At 37.9% G+C, this 19,039-nt stretch overlaps 1 protein-coding gene across 1 annotated transcript; it reads right to left on the bottom strand.

The window, feature by feature from the left end:
* Positions 1–11,230: 11,230 nt before the first annotated feature.
* On the bottom strand, positions 11,231–17,889 carry LOC308395040 (cell adhesion molecule CEACAM5-like; the record flags this gene model as incomplete). The annotated part of the gene is made up of 13 exons (XM_080879692.1): positions 11,231–11,324; positions 11,407–11,576; positions 11,770–11,833; positions 11,934–12,015; positions 12,350–12,607; positions 12,798–13,058; positions 13,817–14,071; positions 14,638–14,898; positions 15,140–15,364; positions 16,010–16,270; positions 16,379–16,588; positions 16,752–17,129; positions 17,832–17,889. 13 exons carry the CDS (start codon positions 17,887–17,889, stop codon positions 11,231–11,233), a joined length of 2,577 nt encoding a protein of 858 aa, XP_080735818.1.
* Between the last annotated feature and the right edge of the window lie 1,150 nt (positions 17,890–19,039).

Below are 19,039 nucleotides of genomic sequence, written 5' to 3'. Positions count from 1 at the left end.
TTATGAAGTGGAGAGAGAAGAACAAAGCAGATGTTTGAGGACAAATATTTTTTCAAAATACATGAATACATTTTTGGAAACTTGTTCACCCACATTTGACATCAATGGAGGTATATTCAGATTTCTTCCTCCCCACTTTGTTCTGAGCTGTACAGTAATACTCTCCAGAGTCAGATGGCTGAATGGAGCTGAAGGAGAGCTGCTGTTCACTACTGAGAGGCTTTTGTCCATTCTTCTTGTACCAGGAGTATTGAGCTGCTGGATTAGCATCACTGCTACAGGTCAGAGTCACTGATCCGCCCTCCCTGAATTCATTAGAAGGGCTCACCATCACTGACACAAACTTTGGAGCATCTGCGAGACAAACCACCATTGGGCAAATGATGTGGAATTAAAAAGATTTTAACAACTGGAACTCTAGTGTTTTATTATCAAATTTTACATCAGAGGTACAGTATAAGATTGCAGATTTACTAGTCATCACTCAAAGACTTATGACATCTGATGCAGTACATGAAAAAGAAAAATAACATTTTTAAAAAGAGAAAATAATAAGTAAATACAATCTTGAAAAGAAGAGAAAAATCTCACTATCATAGAGAGAAGTTTTTGGTGGATTTGAGAAAAATGTATAAAAATTGTTCCACTCACATTTCCCATCAATAGAAATATATTCAGATGTCCTCCTCCCTAATTTATTAACAGCTATACAGTAATACTGTCCAGAGTCAGAGGGCTGGATGGATCTGAAGACAAGCTGTCGTTCTTCACTAAGAGGTGTTCTTCCACTTATCTTGTACCAGACAAACGTAGCTGCTGGGTTAGCTTCACTGCTACAGGTCAGAGTCACTGATCCGCCCTCTTTGATTTCACCAGAAGGACGCACTGACACAGAGGGAGGCTTTGGAGCATCTGCAGGCGATATTATCAAAATCAATTAATGTTAATAAGAACACTGAATATAAGTATTGTGGCTGTCTGTATGTTGTCGGGATACATGAGCAGACCCCATCATGGTTATTGTGAGTCCTTACAAAATTATGTAAAATGATGTTGTTATGTAGTCGTCATTCCTGTATGTGAGGTGTAGATCACTGATGACAGATTATACAACACGGGAACATCACAGTGATGTCAATAAACAGTAAAAAGTTTTTTGTGTTCTTGGTGCTTTTTTGTTGCTGTCAAAAAAAGTTTAAACAATATAGACATTTGCATAAAATACAGTTACCTAATGCTTCAGAAGAATTATTGACATATTTTACAGTTAGTTTAGACATCACTGCACTTTAACTAGGGAAATGTTAAATATGCAACAAATAATGACATAAGGAAGGAAGTGAAACTGTTCAAGAGAAATTAATGTTATTAAAGTTGATTTACTGACATTTCACGTTGATTAAAACAGATTCAGATGTCCTCTTCCCCAGGTCATTCTCAGCTGTACAATAATACTGTCCAGAGTCAGAGGGCTGGATGGAGCTGAAGGAGAGCCACCACTCCTTACTCAGAGGTGTTTGACCATCCTCCTTGTACCAGGTGTAATTAGCTGCTGGGTTAGCATCACTGCTACAGGTCAGAGTCACTGAACTGCCCTCCACTATCTCAGCAGAGGGACTCACTGACACAGAGGGAAGCTTTGGAACATCTGGAGGAGATGAAAATCTTTAAATTGTGATTTTTTTCCCCCCTAATATTGAAGATTTTATTTCACATGTTACATGACATTTCATAGTGACACTGTGGAGTAAACTCACACACTGCAGCAGAGCGGTAACCCTCATGTCCTTTAACAGCACAGGAATAGCTGCTGTCATCACCTCCAACAGAGACTCGCAGAGATGTTTCTTCCTCTATTTTCTGTCCATTTTTGTACCAAACATATGATGGAGGATCAATTACATCACAGCTGCTGTGACACTGCAGCTCTGTGTGGGCTGATGATTTTCTTCTCTTCACCTGCAGGTCTGAATATGGAAGGAAAGAACAAATCATCTTCATTTTAACTAAACCATCAAAGTGAATGAACACGGAAAAACAAACCTTCAGAGCAGGTTGAATGTAAGCAACATGGCTAAAAGCAAGTGACTGAAAGACAAACACAATATTTATTTTCAATGAAAATCTTACCTGTGACAGTCAAAGTGACTCCAGGTGAGCCAGTATAACTTCCACCATACTGGTTTGTCATGAATCTGAACTTGTACTCAGCTGAGTCACTCTCTCTCAGGTCTGTGATCCTCAGAGTGCAGTCCTTCTCATGAAACTGGTGCTCAACCCGCCCTGTGTAGTCTGGGTCTGTTCTCAAATCCACTGGCCCATAATACTCATTTCTAATAAACCATAATCTTTCCCGAAACATAATTCCACGGTTCCTATTGTTTGGGTAACTGTAGCTGCAGCCTATGTCCACTGTTGATCCTTTTAATGCGCAGATGTGAGTGGAAGTGTAAGTCACTGACCAACCAGTCTGACCCAGTACCGCTGTAACACAGAGCACATCAGACACTACAGACACAATCACAGTTGCATTAATAATGAAAACATTTGTTTACATTTTCTTTAACATGAAAAGCAACATAAATAATAAAAAAGCTTTGCATGTTATTATAAAAGCAGAGCGTTCCTTCCTTTTTTAAATAGCATTATTATTTATGATTAAATTGTTAAGCTGTAGTGAACAAAGGAATTACAAGAGTAAACGTAATGTTAATTGACAAATAGGATTTTTTAACCTAAGTTAGTCAAAAACATTTCATCTGATACTGTTTTCTCTCTAATGAGACTGTGAGTCTGACAGAGCAGTTCATAAAAATGCAGAACAGAAGTTCTGCATGCCTGGCTGCTGCTGTACACTGTAAACAATGCAGATGTAAAAAATATAAATACATTAACACGCCTAATGTAAATAAACTCAGAAACCTGTGGCTGCAATTAAACATGATTTTTATTTGTATTTATTTATTTATTACTAAATTTACAACTTTGCATACGTTCCATGTTTATTGAAAACGTAAAACAGCTAAATGCAGTTTACTGCTGTAAATCCATATTTAAAATTTGGTGCACAGATTTAAAGTGACACTAAAAAATTAAAGTAAAATAAATATAGATTTTGTAAGTTTACATGGATTTATTCATTTCTTTACATGTTGTGTAATTAAAGTTTTAAAAATGGTGGGGAAACTTTTTACAAATGAGTGCACAGTTTTTTAAGTGAGTACATAACATCTGCGACTTTTATTAAACTGTCAACAGGTATATGGTCATTTCACAAGTGGTGCATTTATATTACCAAAATTGGTAATAATAATAAAAATAATAAAAAGTAATAAAAACAGAAACGTAAATTCTGTTTTGTTATTCTTAAGAGATCGTCATATTTATTGATTGTTATGTAAATGTTAGATTCCTTAAATTATTGTTTGTACTTAAAATAAAGTGTCTAACACTAACAGTATCAAAATATTTTTGGAATTACTTTTTTATATATTAAAAAGTGAAAGGGTTAAATCAGCACCAATCAGATTTTGTATTTTAGTTCTGAACAAGGGGTGTAGGTCGAACCTCAACAGTATTTCATTTTATGAGCAGAGACATAGGATGAAAATTAACTTTACACAGGGAGACCACTGCAGGTTACAGGGTTTTATGGATTATACCACAGTGGCTTTATGCCACTTTGTCACTAAATCTCTATTACCAATTGTATTGCACTATTTTATTACATTAATAAAAAAAAAAGACTTTTCACATCAAATTACATTATAAAACCCCCACTAATAACAGTACTTTTCTGCAATTATAAGTCTCATTCATTTTATCAGACAGTTTGACCATGCTATTAGGTAAATCAAGTTTTTTAATTTAATATTTAATTTTTTATAAGAATCTGCAAGATTTAATGTAAATGCAAAGCTAAAATGGAATTCAATTTTAATTTCAATTTTATTTATGCAAAGCCAAATCTCAACAGCAGTTGCCTGCAAAACAACTGCATTTTAATTTACCATTGTCTGTATTTTCATGCAGAAAAAGATTTTAATGTGATGGTAAATTTCCTTTATTTTATTTTACTATTTTTGGTATCCAAGTGGCAGTTATTGGTTGTTGTTTTTTGTTGTTGTTGTTTTTACAAACTTTTTATAGTGTATTTTTTGGTCTCTAAGGGCTGATTTGCTAGTAACCAACACAGAATAGAAAGTTATGAAAATGCAGTGATGAGGTTTGGTTCCTTTTTTTCCTTTTCCTTTTTTTTTTCTTTTTCTCGTGCAGAGTCAGTTTCCTTCGGATAAACTAGACCCAGACCCAGATGTTGTGCTGCACATTTCAAACAGTCCTATCCATGTCTATCCTTCTTAAAAGACTGAAAGTTGCTGAATATGTCAACATTTTTACCAAATCTTATTACCAAAACAATAATATAACTCAATAAAGAATGCATGGTAATGGGAAGTGATGCATTTGTAATTTTTTAAATATATCTCTTTTAGTTTCATCTGAAAAGGACCTTCATTGTAGAGGTTAGGTATTCAGTACCTGGCACAGTGAGAAGCAGGACAATAAATCCACTCAATGCTGCTGCAGTTACACTCATGGCTGCTCCTCTCATCTCTCTGTGTGATTTCAAAGAAAATTACATCAGTAAAGAATTGAGTTAGTGCATTTCACTGTGCAATAAAATAAGAATGTAAACAAAGTCTTCTTACCATAGAGAAAGATGTTGTCGTCTAATGACAATGTTCTCATATGATCAGTTCAGTAAGCAGAAGGCAGAACTGTAGCTATTAGACCAAGCACCAGGGGCGGAGCGTGGGGGTGGCTTACGGGGCTTAAGCCCGGGTTGTTTTGTCAGAAGCCCGGGGTATTTTGGAGTGTAATTTTTTCATAGTTAGATGCCTGGCTGACAACTGTATAAAACAAAAAGTACACACAATATTCGAAGCACATAGTGCACACTGTGGGAATTTACGACTGTGCGTGAATCCCCCCCTGATATTGGTATGATCCAAGCTCAGGCACTAAGCGACTGAGCGAGGGCGCGGGGCAGCTGCTGCCCGTGAGTGCGCTGTGGGAGAGACGGAGCCAGCCATACTAAGGAGAGCTTAAGTTTGACCAGGTACCAAAGCAAATCATTCGTGCCGTACAAATAATGTAAATATGACGGTGCATCACGAAAGATTGATATGAAACTGATCACTTGACCAATATTACGTTACTTGCTCTTCAAGTGAATCAACAAATGGCAAAATGAAAAGCCGAACAAATGCTATTTTTTTAGAGTCTTAGCTTACGTGTGTTTATTTCATATTTTCAGTTCTTACCCTCCCCGACTAAATCGGTTTCAGTTATGTACTGAAACATAAGAATGGACATTAGAGGCTTCTTTCAAAGAAAAAACTCAGGTAAATGTTATTTTATATATTATGCTTTGTATGTTGTTCAGTATATTTCTATGCAAAACAAGAGGGATTTCAGTACACAGCAGGATATTCACATTTGTAACCAGATATTTACATACACTTTAGGGAGAAAACATAAAACATTTTTACTGTACAACATCAATTTAGAGTAAATTTTTGTTTTAGATAAATATTGAAATATATTTTGAATTAGTTAAATTTCAGAATAAAGAGAGACAGAGCTATTTTTATCACTTTCATCAAATTTAGGAGTACATGTACACTAAATTTATTGTTAATTAATAAGAAAACTCCAGACGATTCCATTCTGAGCTGAAGAAGCTTCTGATAGGTTAGTAGAGTCCATGTGAGTAAACTGGTGGCACAGCTGTGGATGCATATAAGGCAAAACACAGAGCCTGTTTCTTTGAAATGGGAAAATCAAGAGATATCAACCAAAACACCAGGAAAAGAACTGTGGAGCTCCATAAGTGTGGCTCAGTTTGAATACAATTTGGTGCCATTTGCAATTAAGAAATACAGATAGTTTCTCTCTTTACTCTTAAAGTTAACAAATATGTTTTTTATATTTATCAATCTAAAAAAATAAACATTTAGTCTGATTTGATGTTACAATTAAAAAAGTGTTTTTATCTGAAGAGTAAATATCTGGTTTCAACTGTATATTTGATGATTGTCAGCACAAAGAGGGAGAGAGAGGAGAACGAGGACAGAACAGATGAACAAGAGCAGGTGAGACAAACATGTTAGTCAAATGGTTGTTTACCAAAAGTATCACCGTATCATAGGTACTCATGTATCTCGTACCTAGTGTTTCTTTTTAGGTTTGTTATTTTTCAAATTCTGTATTTATTACGTTCTGCAGGCTTGTTTGCACAACAAGGCTAAATAATTATATAAACTTTTCTCAATCTAAATAGTGGACTTTGGTAGAATTAAAAAATAAGTGTAGTGCAGGTCTATGATGATTTTTAGTGCTATCATCTAGTTCTGATTCTGGTTCTGTCTTGGTTAAGTCCTCAGTAGTCCTGATTTTGAACTGTTGTAGTCCTGTTTTAATTCTGGATCAGTTCTGGGTCTGGTTAAATTGGGGTTTAGGCCTTGTGTCTTGATACAGCCCTGACCTTGTTCTGCCTTGCTGCTTAATTAAAAAACTAGTTTAAGGTGTCCTGCACATGTGATATATATTTTTCCCTATATGAAGTCATTCTTTTTTGAACAGAGCCTATTAATCTTTTAGTCATTTCTACACCCCCCCCCCCCCCCCCCCAAAAAAAAAAAAAAAAAAATCCCACATGCATACTACTCTTTGGGCTAAGCCCCGGGTGTTTCAAATGTCTGGCTCCGCCTCTGCCAAGCACACTTCCTTCCTCTTCGAGTTATTATTAGGCATGAAGTCAGTACATCTGGGACTGCTGTGGTTTTCCAATCCATATACAGCACTCTTAATATTTCCTATAAAGTCTTGAGGGAATAATTTGTGGTGTTCTAATGCCAAACCACAGCTCACCAAGGCCACTTTTAGAGAGAAAGAGAAATTCTCAGTTTTACAACTTTTATTTATCACAAGGAAAGGCATTTTCAAAGTACTTTATATTGCATAGACTGACAGTGGGGCCCATGTAGGATCCATACCGATTTTGTCTTTATGGGCCCACAAAAGGTAATCCTGTGGGCAACATATATGGGCTCCACCACAGAGAACCCATTATACTAAAGGGATCCCCAAAAAACAACTGCTCCACTCCCTTTGTGGGAGTTGGGGAATGGTATAAATGTGGACTGTATACTATACTACTACTGTAGACTGTTCACATATTTATAATACAGAAATGCCATAGACATCTTATTATTATATTTCAAGAGAAGATGTGAAAGTTTTCAGGCCAGATTCCATTTTCTATGACAGACTGAGCTTTTTGAGGATTTTATGGTGTTTTTTAAATTGTTTTTTATATTTTTTTATTTCAGTGAGTTGATCCATAGTAGTTTAGAGATTTGGTAATAAGTAAATAATTATTTAGTCTGGAAGAACACACGTATTCCTTGGGTGTTTCAGGAAAGCCATAATTAAAATCCACTAAATTAAATGAGTGATGAAACCTGAAAATGGGTGTAGTTGAAAATAACTACTCGACTAACAAAGCAGCATTACCTGACGAAGACCCCACTCAACCCATAGCTGGGTAGCTATGGGATTGTTCACCTGATACTGATGTAAGCTTTATAAAAAAAAGAAAATCTGAAGCATGATTTCAAACATGGTTCCTGAGAGGAGTCTAACAAATTATGATCCTTTCTGCCATTCCACTTCAAGAAACTGAATTTTGCTGCTCTCTAGTGTTTCAGCATGAGAGCCAGATATATTCTTTTGACAGCTCAAAAATTGCCTTCATGATCAAACTGCTGCAGTGAAGCATTTTAAGGTGAGGTGAAGCAGTATTAAATTCTAACCTGACTCTGTTTTTCTAAGAATTCATTAATAAACTCAGAGTGTTTGACAAAGGCTCAAATCTGTGCACAGCAGCTCAAAGGTAAACGGAGAGAGGCAGGCTTTTCTGTAGACTTTTGGATATAGCTGATGCATGTTGGCTAAAGCAACACAAACACATTATTTTTCAGTCTGAAATGAAGTAATATAACTAATACTGGGAAACTCAAGAAGTTTCTTTTATATGGATTTCAGAGTTTAATTTCCAACTGTCTGTCAGTTTTTTAAACCCAGATTTCACCTTTAACAGAGACATCAATCAATAATCAGTCAATCAATATTTAATTTGTATAGCACATTTAAAAAGGACAAAGTGCTTCACACAAGGTAGCAAAGCAGATTACAACAAAGGCAACAAAAACAGTTAAAAACAATTAAAAACAGTTATAGTTACAGTTACATAGCACAACTGCAGACCAGGGCCCTATTTCAGGAAGCCGGTTTAGAAAACTCAGAGTGAAAAACGATACTCAGGGTTGAGTAACCCCAAACTGTCCAACTCGGAATATTCGGTTTCAGAAAGGCTGATAACAATTAGTTCAGTCAACGCGGAGTTGCTTTAACCCCAAATTAAGCGCGCGCACGAGGATACATAAAGCCCTGATTAGTGGAGCACAGATTAAGCGAGTCACCATGGAGACGGAGGGAAAGAAGGCGCGGTCAATGCATTTTACAGCGCTTGAGGCCGAAATTCTGATGGCAGCATATGCCGATAACATGCAAATTCTGTGGAAAAAAAGTAACACAGCCTCAGCTGCAAAAGAAAGGGAGCATGCATGGCAAAACATAGCCGACAGAGTCAATGCGTGAGTGTTAATTTAAACATTGATCTAGGGATTTCCACCCATTTAACACGTTATTTTATTTTATTTTATTTTTTATTTTATACATTTGATTTTGTGATGTGATGTGAGCGCAGGTGCAACCCAACAGGCCCCAAACGTTCCTGGCAGCAAGTAAAAATGAAATATAAAAATATAGTCCAAACAGGTAAGGTGTAATTGTATTACGAGCCATAGTGCTTGGTCTGTTTGTCCGATGTAAATTAATTGCAGTTAGAGGCTACATTAATTTCCCCTCTGTAAGCACTTATTGAAATTATCTGAGCACATTACAAGTACATATTTGCTTACTCTGTATGCTCAAATGTGACCCGTTATAGCCAACAGAAAAAAAGCGGAGGCCCGAAAAACAGGTGGGGGTCCTCCACCACCACCACTCACAGAGGCTGAGCAGTTGGCTTCCACATTTGTGATAATGTTGGCAGCATCACATATGATCTTCACAGTGCAGAGAACACAAATTAGCATCCATTACTATAATGAAATAATTTGTTAGTTTGAAATGCTACAGGGAACTATGTACCTGTACATTAATGCTGTGGAAAGACTTCCTGTTCACATAGTCTCCTTCATTTACTGAAGGAGCAATGATTGGAATGTGAGTGCCATCTATACAGCCAATCACGCCTGGGAACCGTGAGAATAAATGTAAAATTTAAGTAGTAGTTCAAGTATCACCACATCATGAATTAAGTTTTGTTCATCCTGATACCTGCAATTTTTTGGAATCCCTCTTTGATAAATCTTGTGGGTCTATGACCGGGGAACACCACAAACGAGTACAGGAGACGTTTCAGTGCAACTGTAACATTCCTGACTGCCCGACAGACGGTAGCCTTGGAAACGTGCTCAGCGTCACCAATATTATACAGAAAGCTCCCGTTTGCAAAAAACCGAAGTGCAATACAAATAATATGTACAGAACTGAGAGGATGTCCGCGATGTGTCACATGAGCAATATTAGGCCTGAGGATGTTATTCAAATGAATTATAGATTGTGCTGAAAAACGGTAACGTTCACACAGAAAATCATCAGGAAATGATAAAATGTCCAAACGCGCTCTGATCACTCTCTCCCGGCGGAGAGCTCTGCAGAGAATTTGGGCTTCAACATCTACTGGCTCTTCAAGGAAGGGGCACGCCATGTCTGACACTTCCTACAGTCAGGTTTCTGACAAAGAGGCGGAGAAGGTCAGGGTTAGTTGAAGTAAACCTGCTAGGGGGCAGGTTAGCTTCACGGAGTGTGTCGTCATAGTAACTCACTCAGAATTAATCTAAACTCGCTTTGTGAAACCGAAAACCCAGAGTTTTCGTTAACTCAGGGTATACTTACTCAGAGTTTGCACTAAACCGGCTTCCTGAAATAGGGCCCAGGTGGAAGTCTAATTTGCTTCAAAAGGTGAGTTTTTAAGTGTGATTTAAACGATTGAATGGAATCTGACATGCGAACATCGATAGGAAGATTGTTCCAGAGTTTGGGTGCTGCAATTGCAAAAGCTTGGTCCCCTCTGGTCTTTCGTCAGGGCCTTTGTTGCACTAAGAGCAGTTGGTTAGAGGATCTGAGTGCTCTCTTGGGGTTATACATGCCAAGAAGGTCTGTTAGGTAACTGGGCACCAGGTTATTTAAAAATTTAAAAGTATACAGAAAGATTTTAAAAACGATACGGTATTTAACAGGGAGCCAGTGTAGATTGGCTACAACTGGGGTGATGTGATCATGCCTTCTGGTGCCAGTTAAGAGGTGTGTTGAGGCATTTTTGAACTAATTGCAAACGCTGGAGGAGACAGAATTGGAGGCCCATGTACAGAGAATTGCAATATATCTTAGAATCTTACAAACCAAATCATGAAATAAGGAGGGGTGAGGCAGGGACAGAGGCTTTATTCTTTGCTGCCAAAAACAAAACAAAAATAATGTTAGGAAATACATTTAGAGGGACCTATAAGTATATTTTTGATTAAGTGGCTTCTTATTGCTAATAATTGTGAAGTTAGTGATGTATTAATACATCACAGAAAGTATTTTACATACGGGTAAAAGAAAAAAAATTACAATCATTTTTGGTGTTGAATAATTACAGTAAAAACCAAAATAATCCAGAGCACAGGGAAACAAAAGAAACAAGAAAATATTATTAATTATGTCATTAGCACATCTGGATCAAGAGTCATCACTATTAATAAGTTACTGTAACATGTATATGTTTCATTAATATCTGACCAATAACTCAGGAAGAGTAGCGATTCTTGTGACAATGGAAAAGTGCCCATAAAATGATAGAAATGACCTTAAACACAATGCTGCTCAATTTCATACAGGTTAGTTATGACATCTGTGTGAAGAAGTTGGAGAGAGAACTCAAAAAGGTCAGTCAAATTTAAAATTGTCTTTGATGTAACTGTATTCAGGAGTGCTGGATGCATACTTAGGACTTCATAAAGATTTTAAAACATTACCGTGGATAAAAAGTCTGCTAGAGAGATGGTTTTCCATGTCTGGGAAGTCTGTTGACTGTGCTGTACAGAGCAGCTGGATCCTCTGCATCTTCTGGAGTTGTGGTCTGGATTCTGCTGAACAGATATCACAAAAAGCTCAAAACAGACTGAATTAAGTTGTTTTATTTCTGTAAACACACGAGAAGCCACTGACCTAGGGGAAGTACTAGCACTTCTGAAAGTGACAGCGGAGTAGACGACCCTCTCGTCTTCTTCCTTGTGTTTTTTGGCCTGGGCTGGTCTGATGTTGGCTTGGACCGTATTTGCCTTGTGTTTGACAAAGCGGAGAGCAGTATAGACGACTTCGCCATCTGCAGATTGCAGCTGTAGACATAAGAAATGTACAATTCATAAAAGATTAAAATCAGTGCTTTAACTTTGACTACAAAGAAGAGTAGAGAGAACTTTTTTTTTTTTGTCTTTTTTTTGTTGGAACCTACAGAGTGCTGCACTTTAATGCTAGAATGTGTTTTTGTTTCTTTTGTACCAACATAGTTCACCTCCTCTCTCCTCTCACCTGTTCAATAGTGTCCGGTCTCTCTCCAGGCTCAGGCTGTTGTTGCTTGGGGGATCTCTTTTTTCTGGTCAGGATAATTCATTTTTAATGGTTAGTTCAAAGTGCTAAGTGCACTGATATTACAAACTCAACTACACAATAAATGACACTTAGCATCTGCTCACATGATCCATAGGATGACAGAGACGAGTAGGAGAGCCAGGAGAATAGCAGAGACTCCTGATATAACTGTTGGTTTCCTTGCTCCTAACAAAGAAAAGTGGTCAAATCATTTAGAGTTAAGGGTGTGACCCCAATTTTAGACATCACCACTGTAAGTCAATGGCTTTATAAAACTTAATCTCACTTAATTACTTAAACTTAAGCAAACCAAAAATCCCCAGTCTGATTAAAAATAGAAAGCTGCATGAGACAACTACATGTGTCGCTTATGACTCACATACACAAACAGAGAACAGTATAGTTTCCCCCAAACAGAAATAATTTAACAAGAGCAGTGCCCTTTGAATGGAAGGCACACCAGGTCCAGATGGTGAGTTATAACTTTCAGTGTTTAATCAACATTTCTGGTTTCACTTACTTGATGCAGTCAGCTGTAAGGTGGAGTAATGATGTCCTCTGTTGTTCTGGGCCACACAGGAATAACTCCCACTGTGTTCAGGTGTGATGTCAGTGATGGTGAAGTTCTGTCCTGATGCTTTTGGTGAGTCTTCATCCTCCTTGTACCAGGTGTAATTAGCTGCTGGGTTAGCATCACTGCTACAGGTCAGAGTGACTGAACTGCCCTCCACTATATCAGCAGAGGGACTCACTGACACAGAGGGAAGCTTTGGAGCATCTGGAGGAAAAAACATTTGTAACTGTGTATTTGAACTTTTATATAGCACAGTTTAACAGCATAGTCTGAGCTACTAAATGATACATCCTTTACATCATCCAGTGCAGCTGCTCATTGATCTGTAGCAGCTGACTGTTAATGTTAACAAACGCTGAGTAATCAGCTTAAAGAAACAACCAGTTTTACTCACATTTCACATCAACGGAAAGTTTTTTAGGTGTTGATGCTCCCAGCCTGTTCTCAGCTGTACAGTAATACTCTCCAGAGTCGGCGGACTGGACGGAGTTGAAGGAGAGCTGTGAATCTGTACTGAGAGGTGTTCGATTGTTTGCCTTGTACCAGGTGTAACCAGCTGCTGGGTTAGCATCACTGCTACAGGTCAGAGTCACTGAAATGTTCTCCTTGATTTCACCAGACGGACTCAGTGACACAGAGGGAGGCTTTGGAGCATCTGGAGGAGAAAACAAAGGGAAATAAATACATGGTATTATTTCCTTCAAAGGCTGAAAACTTGACCAAATCAAAAACCTCAATGTTTGAATTTTTGACCACATCAAACAAGTCTGTAAGTGTCGAGTTCTGGAGTTCAACATCCTCAGACACAATATAAGCTGATCAAATGACAGTTTATTATTGTTAACTCCACAACTGTCTGTTCTTTCAGTAAAATGAGCATGTTTGCTGTTATTAACATTCACACCAGCAGAATATGAAGGTGTGACACTCTGTCCAGTCTCAAAAGGTTCATTTCATTGAGAATTTTTCTGGAACTTTGTGTTTTTCTGCCAATGCTTGGATGTTGTTATTCTCATCTAAGTCATTGTCACTATCATCTATTTTCTCACACTCGTCAATACACCCTGAACAGCTTTTAAACCTCTCGCAGGGCTAGATCATCTATCCATACATTTTTAACCACTTTTCAAGCTTGGCATAAAACGTTCTTACAGTATCATCAGTTTAAAATGTAAACTTTCTCAGTAATGAAGAGAAGTTGAGCAATATGCATGTTTTTAAAACCTCATGCAGCCTTGAATTTCCTTTAAGAGTTATTATTATTAAATCACCAGCAGAATCACTGCCGTGCTCTCCTCTGTCTGACCTGTGATAAATGTCACTGCAGACTGTAATCATGAAATAGACAGAGGAGAAGAAAGATGATATTATACATATTTTCACTTACTATAGCCTATACATAGTTTCACTCACATTTCACATCAATAGTGATGGATTTAAGTTTTGACCCCAGCTTGTTCACAGCTCTACAGTAATACTCTCCAGAGTCAGAGGACTGGATGGAGCTGAAGATGAGCTGTGGGTTTTTGCTGAGTGGTTGGCTGTTCTTCTTGTACCAGACATACGTAGCTGCTGGGTTAGCATCACTGCTACAGGTCAGAGTCACTGCAGTGCCCTCTGTGATTTCACCAGACGGACTCACTGACACAGAGGGAGGCTTTGGAGCATCTGCAGGAAACACAGGGAGACAAAAGCATGTTATTAGTTCCTTCAAAGGTTGAATTATTGATCAAATCAAACAACTCAATGAATCTAATGCTACAGGAGCTTCTCAGTGAGGAGATCTGGATGGTGCTAGCAGAGATGTGTTCTCAGCCACATCATGACTTCATCAGCCAATCGATTTAATGTTTACACTATATTTACATAACCCTATTACCTAAAGTGTCAGTGGGGACACTGATTTGATAATCTCATAATCTTATGTTATGTTTCAAAATAGAGCATAGAGAAAAGATCAAATGTCTGAGGAAAAAGTATCATTTTAAGAAAAGAATAATGGTAAAAAAAAAATTAGCTTGGTTGGGTACAAAAAATCTTATCTGTAAATTGTGGAACAACTTCAGAAAAATGTTCCTCAATGTAAAATTGTGAAGACTTTCAATACATGATCATCTGCAGTACATGATATCATCAAAAGATTCTGGAAATCTTGAGATGGGGCCCAAAATCTATATTGGATAGCATCGGAAACAAGCAAGTGATCGAGTAAAACGGTAAACTTGTTCACCTACATTTGACATCAATGGAGGTATATTCAGATTTCTTCCTCCCCACTTTGTTCTGAGCTCTACAGTAATACTCTCCAGAGTCAGAGGGCTGGATGGAGCTGAAGGAGAGCTGCTGTTCATTACTGAGAGGTTTTTGTCCATTCTTCTTGTACCAGGAGTATTGAGCTGCTGGATTAGCATCACTGCTACAGGTCAGAGTCAATGATCCGCCCTCCCTGAATTCATTAGAAGGGCTCACCATCACTGACACAAACTTTGGAGCATCTGGAAAAGAAAATATATTTATACAATCATTTAGTATTTTGGGAAAATGATAAAATATTGACATAATGTAACATCGGAAAGTCTAGTATTTCAATCTCAAATTAATCTTCATGTTAAAAAATATTTAAAAGGACAGAAAAAAAAACATCTCACTATGAAAGACAGAAGTGTGATGGGTGAAATATATGAAATTATTCCCACTCACATTTCACATTAATAGAAACATATTCAGATGTCCTACTTCCCACTGTATTAGCAGCTATACAGTAATACTGTCCAGAGTCAGAGGGCTGGATGGAGCTGAAGAAGAGCTGCCGTTCTTTACTGAGAGGTGTTCTTCCATTTATCTTGTACCAGACATACGTAGCTGCTGGGTTAGCTTCACTGCTACAGGTCAGAGTCACTGAAGTGCCCTCCTTGATTTCACCAGAGGGACGCACTGACACAGAGGGAGGCTTTGGAGCATCTGGAGGAGATATCAAGATTTATTAAAATTAACAAGATAACCAAATATCAGTGTGTGTGTGTGTGTGTGTTTACCGATGTGAGTTGTAGGGATATGTAGTACTGTGTGAAGACTCCTTCAAATTTAAATTCTACTCTCCAGCCAAAAATCCATATCATTTTAACAGTCTCTCTCTATATTTCCGTTTCTATAAAAGAAAATATATTTTTTTATGACTTGTGGTGCATACCTGAGTGCAGCACCATTTTAGAATATGGAGTCTTGTTTTTTTTTTTTTTTTTAAAGAATGAATCTATTGCAGTTAAATTCTATTTTTTCTGTTATTCACACCCAGTGATATAGTTATAGTTGTTGTTCCTGTGTTATGTGTAGATCACTGATGACAGATTTCAAAACAAGTAGTAAGTAGTAAGTAGAAATAATGGTTTCTTTTTTGTGTTCTTGGTGAATGTTTTGTTGTCTGTCAGGAAAAGTTAGAACAACACAGACATTTGTTGATAAGATCCCTCCTACAGATTAAACAGTGCCAGATTATTAGGCACAGTGTGAGTGAATGAGAAATATAGAAGAAACAAAAGGACTAAGGACATTTGAAAGGTAGTGAATGCATTTAAGAAAACCTATTACTGAAGCAGATTCACTCACATTTCACATCAATAAAGATGGATTCAGATGTCCTCTTCCCCAGGTCATTCTCAGCAGTACAGTAATACTGTCCAGAGTCAGAGGGCTGGATGGAGCTGAAGGAGAGCCACCACTCCTTACTCAGAGGTGTTTGACCATCCTCCTTGTACCAGGTGTAACTAGCTGCTGGGTTAGCATCACTGCTACAGGTCAGAGTCACTGAACTGCCCTCCACTATCTCAGCAGAGGGACTCACTGACACAGAGGGAAGCTTTGGATCATCTGGAGGAGATGAAAATCTTTAAATTGTGATTTTTTTTCCCCTAATATTGAAGATTTTATTTCACATGTTACATGACATTTCATAGTGACACTGTGGAGTAAACTCACACACTGCAGCAGAGCGGTAACCCTCATGTCCTTTAACAGCACAGGAATAGCTGCTGTCATCACCTCCAACAGAGACTCGCAGAGATGTTTCTTCCTCTATTTTCTGTCCATTTTTGTACCAAACATATGATGGAGGATCAATTACATCACAGCTGCTGTGACACTGCAGCTCTGTGTGGGCTGATGATTTTCTTCTCTTCACCTGCAGGTCTGAATATGGAAGGAAAGAACAAATCGTCTTCATTTTAACTAAACCATCAAAGTGAATGAACACGGAAAAACAAACCTTCAGAGCAGGTTGAATGTAAGCAACATGGCTAAAAGCAAGTGACTGAAAGACAAACACAATATTTATTTTCAATGAAAATCTTACCTGTGACAGTCAAAGTGACTCCAGGTGAGCCAGTATAACTTCCACCATACTGGTTTGTCATGAATCTGAACTTGTACTCAGCTGAGTCACTCTCTCTCAGGTCTGTGATCCTCAGAGTGCAGTCCTTCTCATGAAACTGGTGCTCAACCCGCCCTGTGTAGTCTGGGTCTGTTCTCAAATCCACTGGCCCATAATACTCATTTCTAATAAACCAAAATCTTTCCTGAACCATGATTCCACGGTTCCTATTGTTTAGGTAACTGTAGCTGCAGCCTATGTCCACTGTTGATCCTTTTAATGCGCAGATGTGAGTGGAAGTGTAAGTCACTGACCAACCAGTCTGACCCAGTACCGCTGTAACACAGAGCACATCAGACACTACAGACACAATCACAGTGACATTAATAATGGAAACACTTGTATAAGGTTTCTTTATTCTAAGAAAACATGGAAACCAAAAAAGATGTGTTACTATGAAAGTAGAGCTCTCTCTTTTTCATCACACTGTCACACTTTATGTTCATGAGTTGGGATTTCTTCATGTATTAAGCTATAGTGAACAAAGAGACTGCAAGCCTGCAGGAGGAGATAAATAGGACTTTGTAACCTAAACGCTGTTTTTGTGAGTCCCAGATGTTCATCTTTTACTTCTCTTCTCTCTAATGAGTCTGATGATGAGTTTTACATAAAACAGAAGTGCTTCATGCTCCTGTTGCTGTATTCGTAGGTCTCTAACGGCTCATTTACAAGTAGCTAAATACAGAATGGAAAGTTATGAAAATTAATTTATGAGGTTTGGTTCCCTTTTTTAGTACAGACACTCATCACTGAATCCTTCAGATAAACTACTATCAGACCCACAGAAAGTTATATCAAACAGTCCTATGTCTACATGTCTATGTATTTATAAAGCTAATGAGAGATGCTGAATATGTGAAAATCTTTATCTGTGGAGACCAGTTCATTGGCACAATAATATCCCTCTTTAATGAACACAATAATTTTAAACATCATATTTGTAAACTTTTAAAGTAAATGTAACTCGCTTAGCCTTTGTTGTAAAATTTAGGTATTCAGTACCTGACACAGTGAGAAGCAGTTCAACAAATCCACTCACTGCTGCTGCAGTTACACTCATGGCTGCTCCTCTCATCTTTCTCTGCTACTTCAAAGAAAATTACATCAGTAAAAAATTGAGTTATTGCATTTTACTGTAAAAAAATCGATCAAATAACTACATTAAAACATGAACCTCGACTTACCATAGAGAAAGGTGCTGTCTTTTAACGGTAATGTTTTTCAGTGATCAGTTCAGTAAGTAGAAGACAGAAGTCAAGCTGTTAAACTAATCACACTTCCTTCCTCTTCCCATTAATAATCAGTATGATGCCAGTAAACCCGGGACGCTCTGGTTTCTGTGCACATGTAGCCCCTTAATATTTTCTATTAAGTCTTAAAGGGCTATTTTACTGCGTTCTAATTCCAAACCTCAGCTCAACACAACCAAAGACATTTATAGAGAGACGAAGAACTAGTTTTACAACTTTTATTTATGTAACACGAGATCTCAACAAATTCAGTTTTACCTTCTTGGACCTGGGGCCTGTTCTTCGTACCTCGCTAAGTAGGTTAGCTGGATTTGATTGTTGACGATTTCGCGTGATCTTGGATCGTTCGGTTCCCCGAAGCTCATCCGGGACTTGCTGCCATAGCAACAGAGCCGTAAGCGTAAACCTGCTCGGGAGCAGGTTCACTTTATGTAAACAGGATTAGATCGCGGCCACGCAGGTATGTCTGCTTCATTTATACGAAAGCAACAGCGATATTTTACCACTGTTGTACCATAAATAAATATTATCAATGTAACTAAAGATAATGCAGCACCTGATCCATTTATTGATGTCACACAGATACATACAGGTCATTTCCTAAAAAAGGGAAATGTACTATTAACACTCTATTACATGTATGTGATTATTACAGATGTAATTCATATTTCAGAGTAGTAATTGCAAATTACTTCGTGTAATCAAGATGAGAGACCACGGCTATAAAAGCGAAGGTGGATTTGGGAAGCCTGTCGCAGCCATGTCCTGTCCGTATACGCGAGCAGCCCATTGCGGAAGGTGCAAGATTGATAAGGAGAGTTTTCAGAATTCAGCGTATATTGCGGGATAGACAGGATCCTTTAGCTCAGCGCGACAGTGTGCTCATAGAGAGATATCGATTTTCCCGTGAGGATATTATTTACTTAACCAACTTGTTGACGAGGGGGTGCAGGACCACCA

This window comes from Rhamphochromis sp. 'chilingali' (genome assembly GCF_963969265.1).
Source record: "Rhamphochromis sp. 'chilingali' genome assembly, chromosome: 4".
Classification (NCBI taxonomy): domain Eukaryota; kingdom Metazoa; phylum Chordata; class Actinopteri; order Cichliformes; family Cichlidae; genus Rhamphochromis; species Rhamphochromis sp. 'chilingali'.
This window is presented reverse-complemented; position numbering and strand designations above follow the sequence as displayed.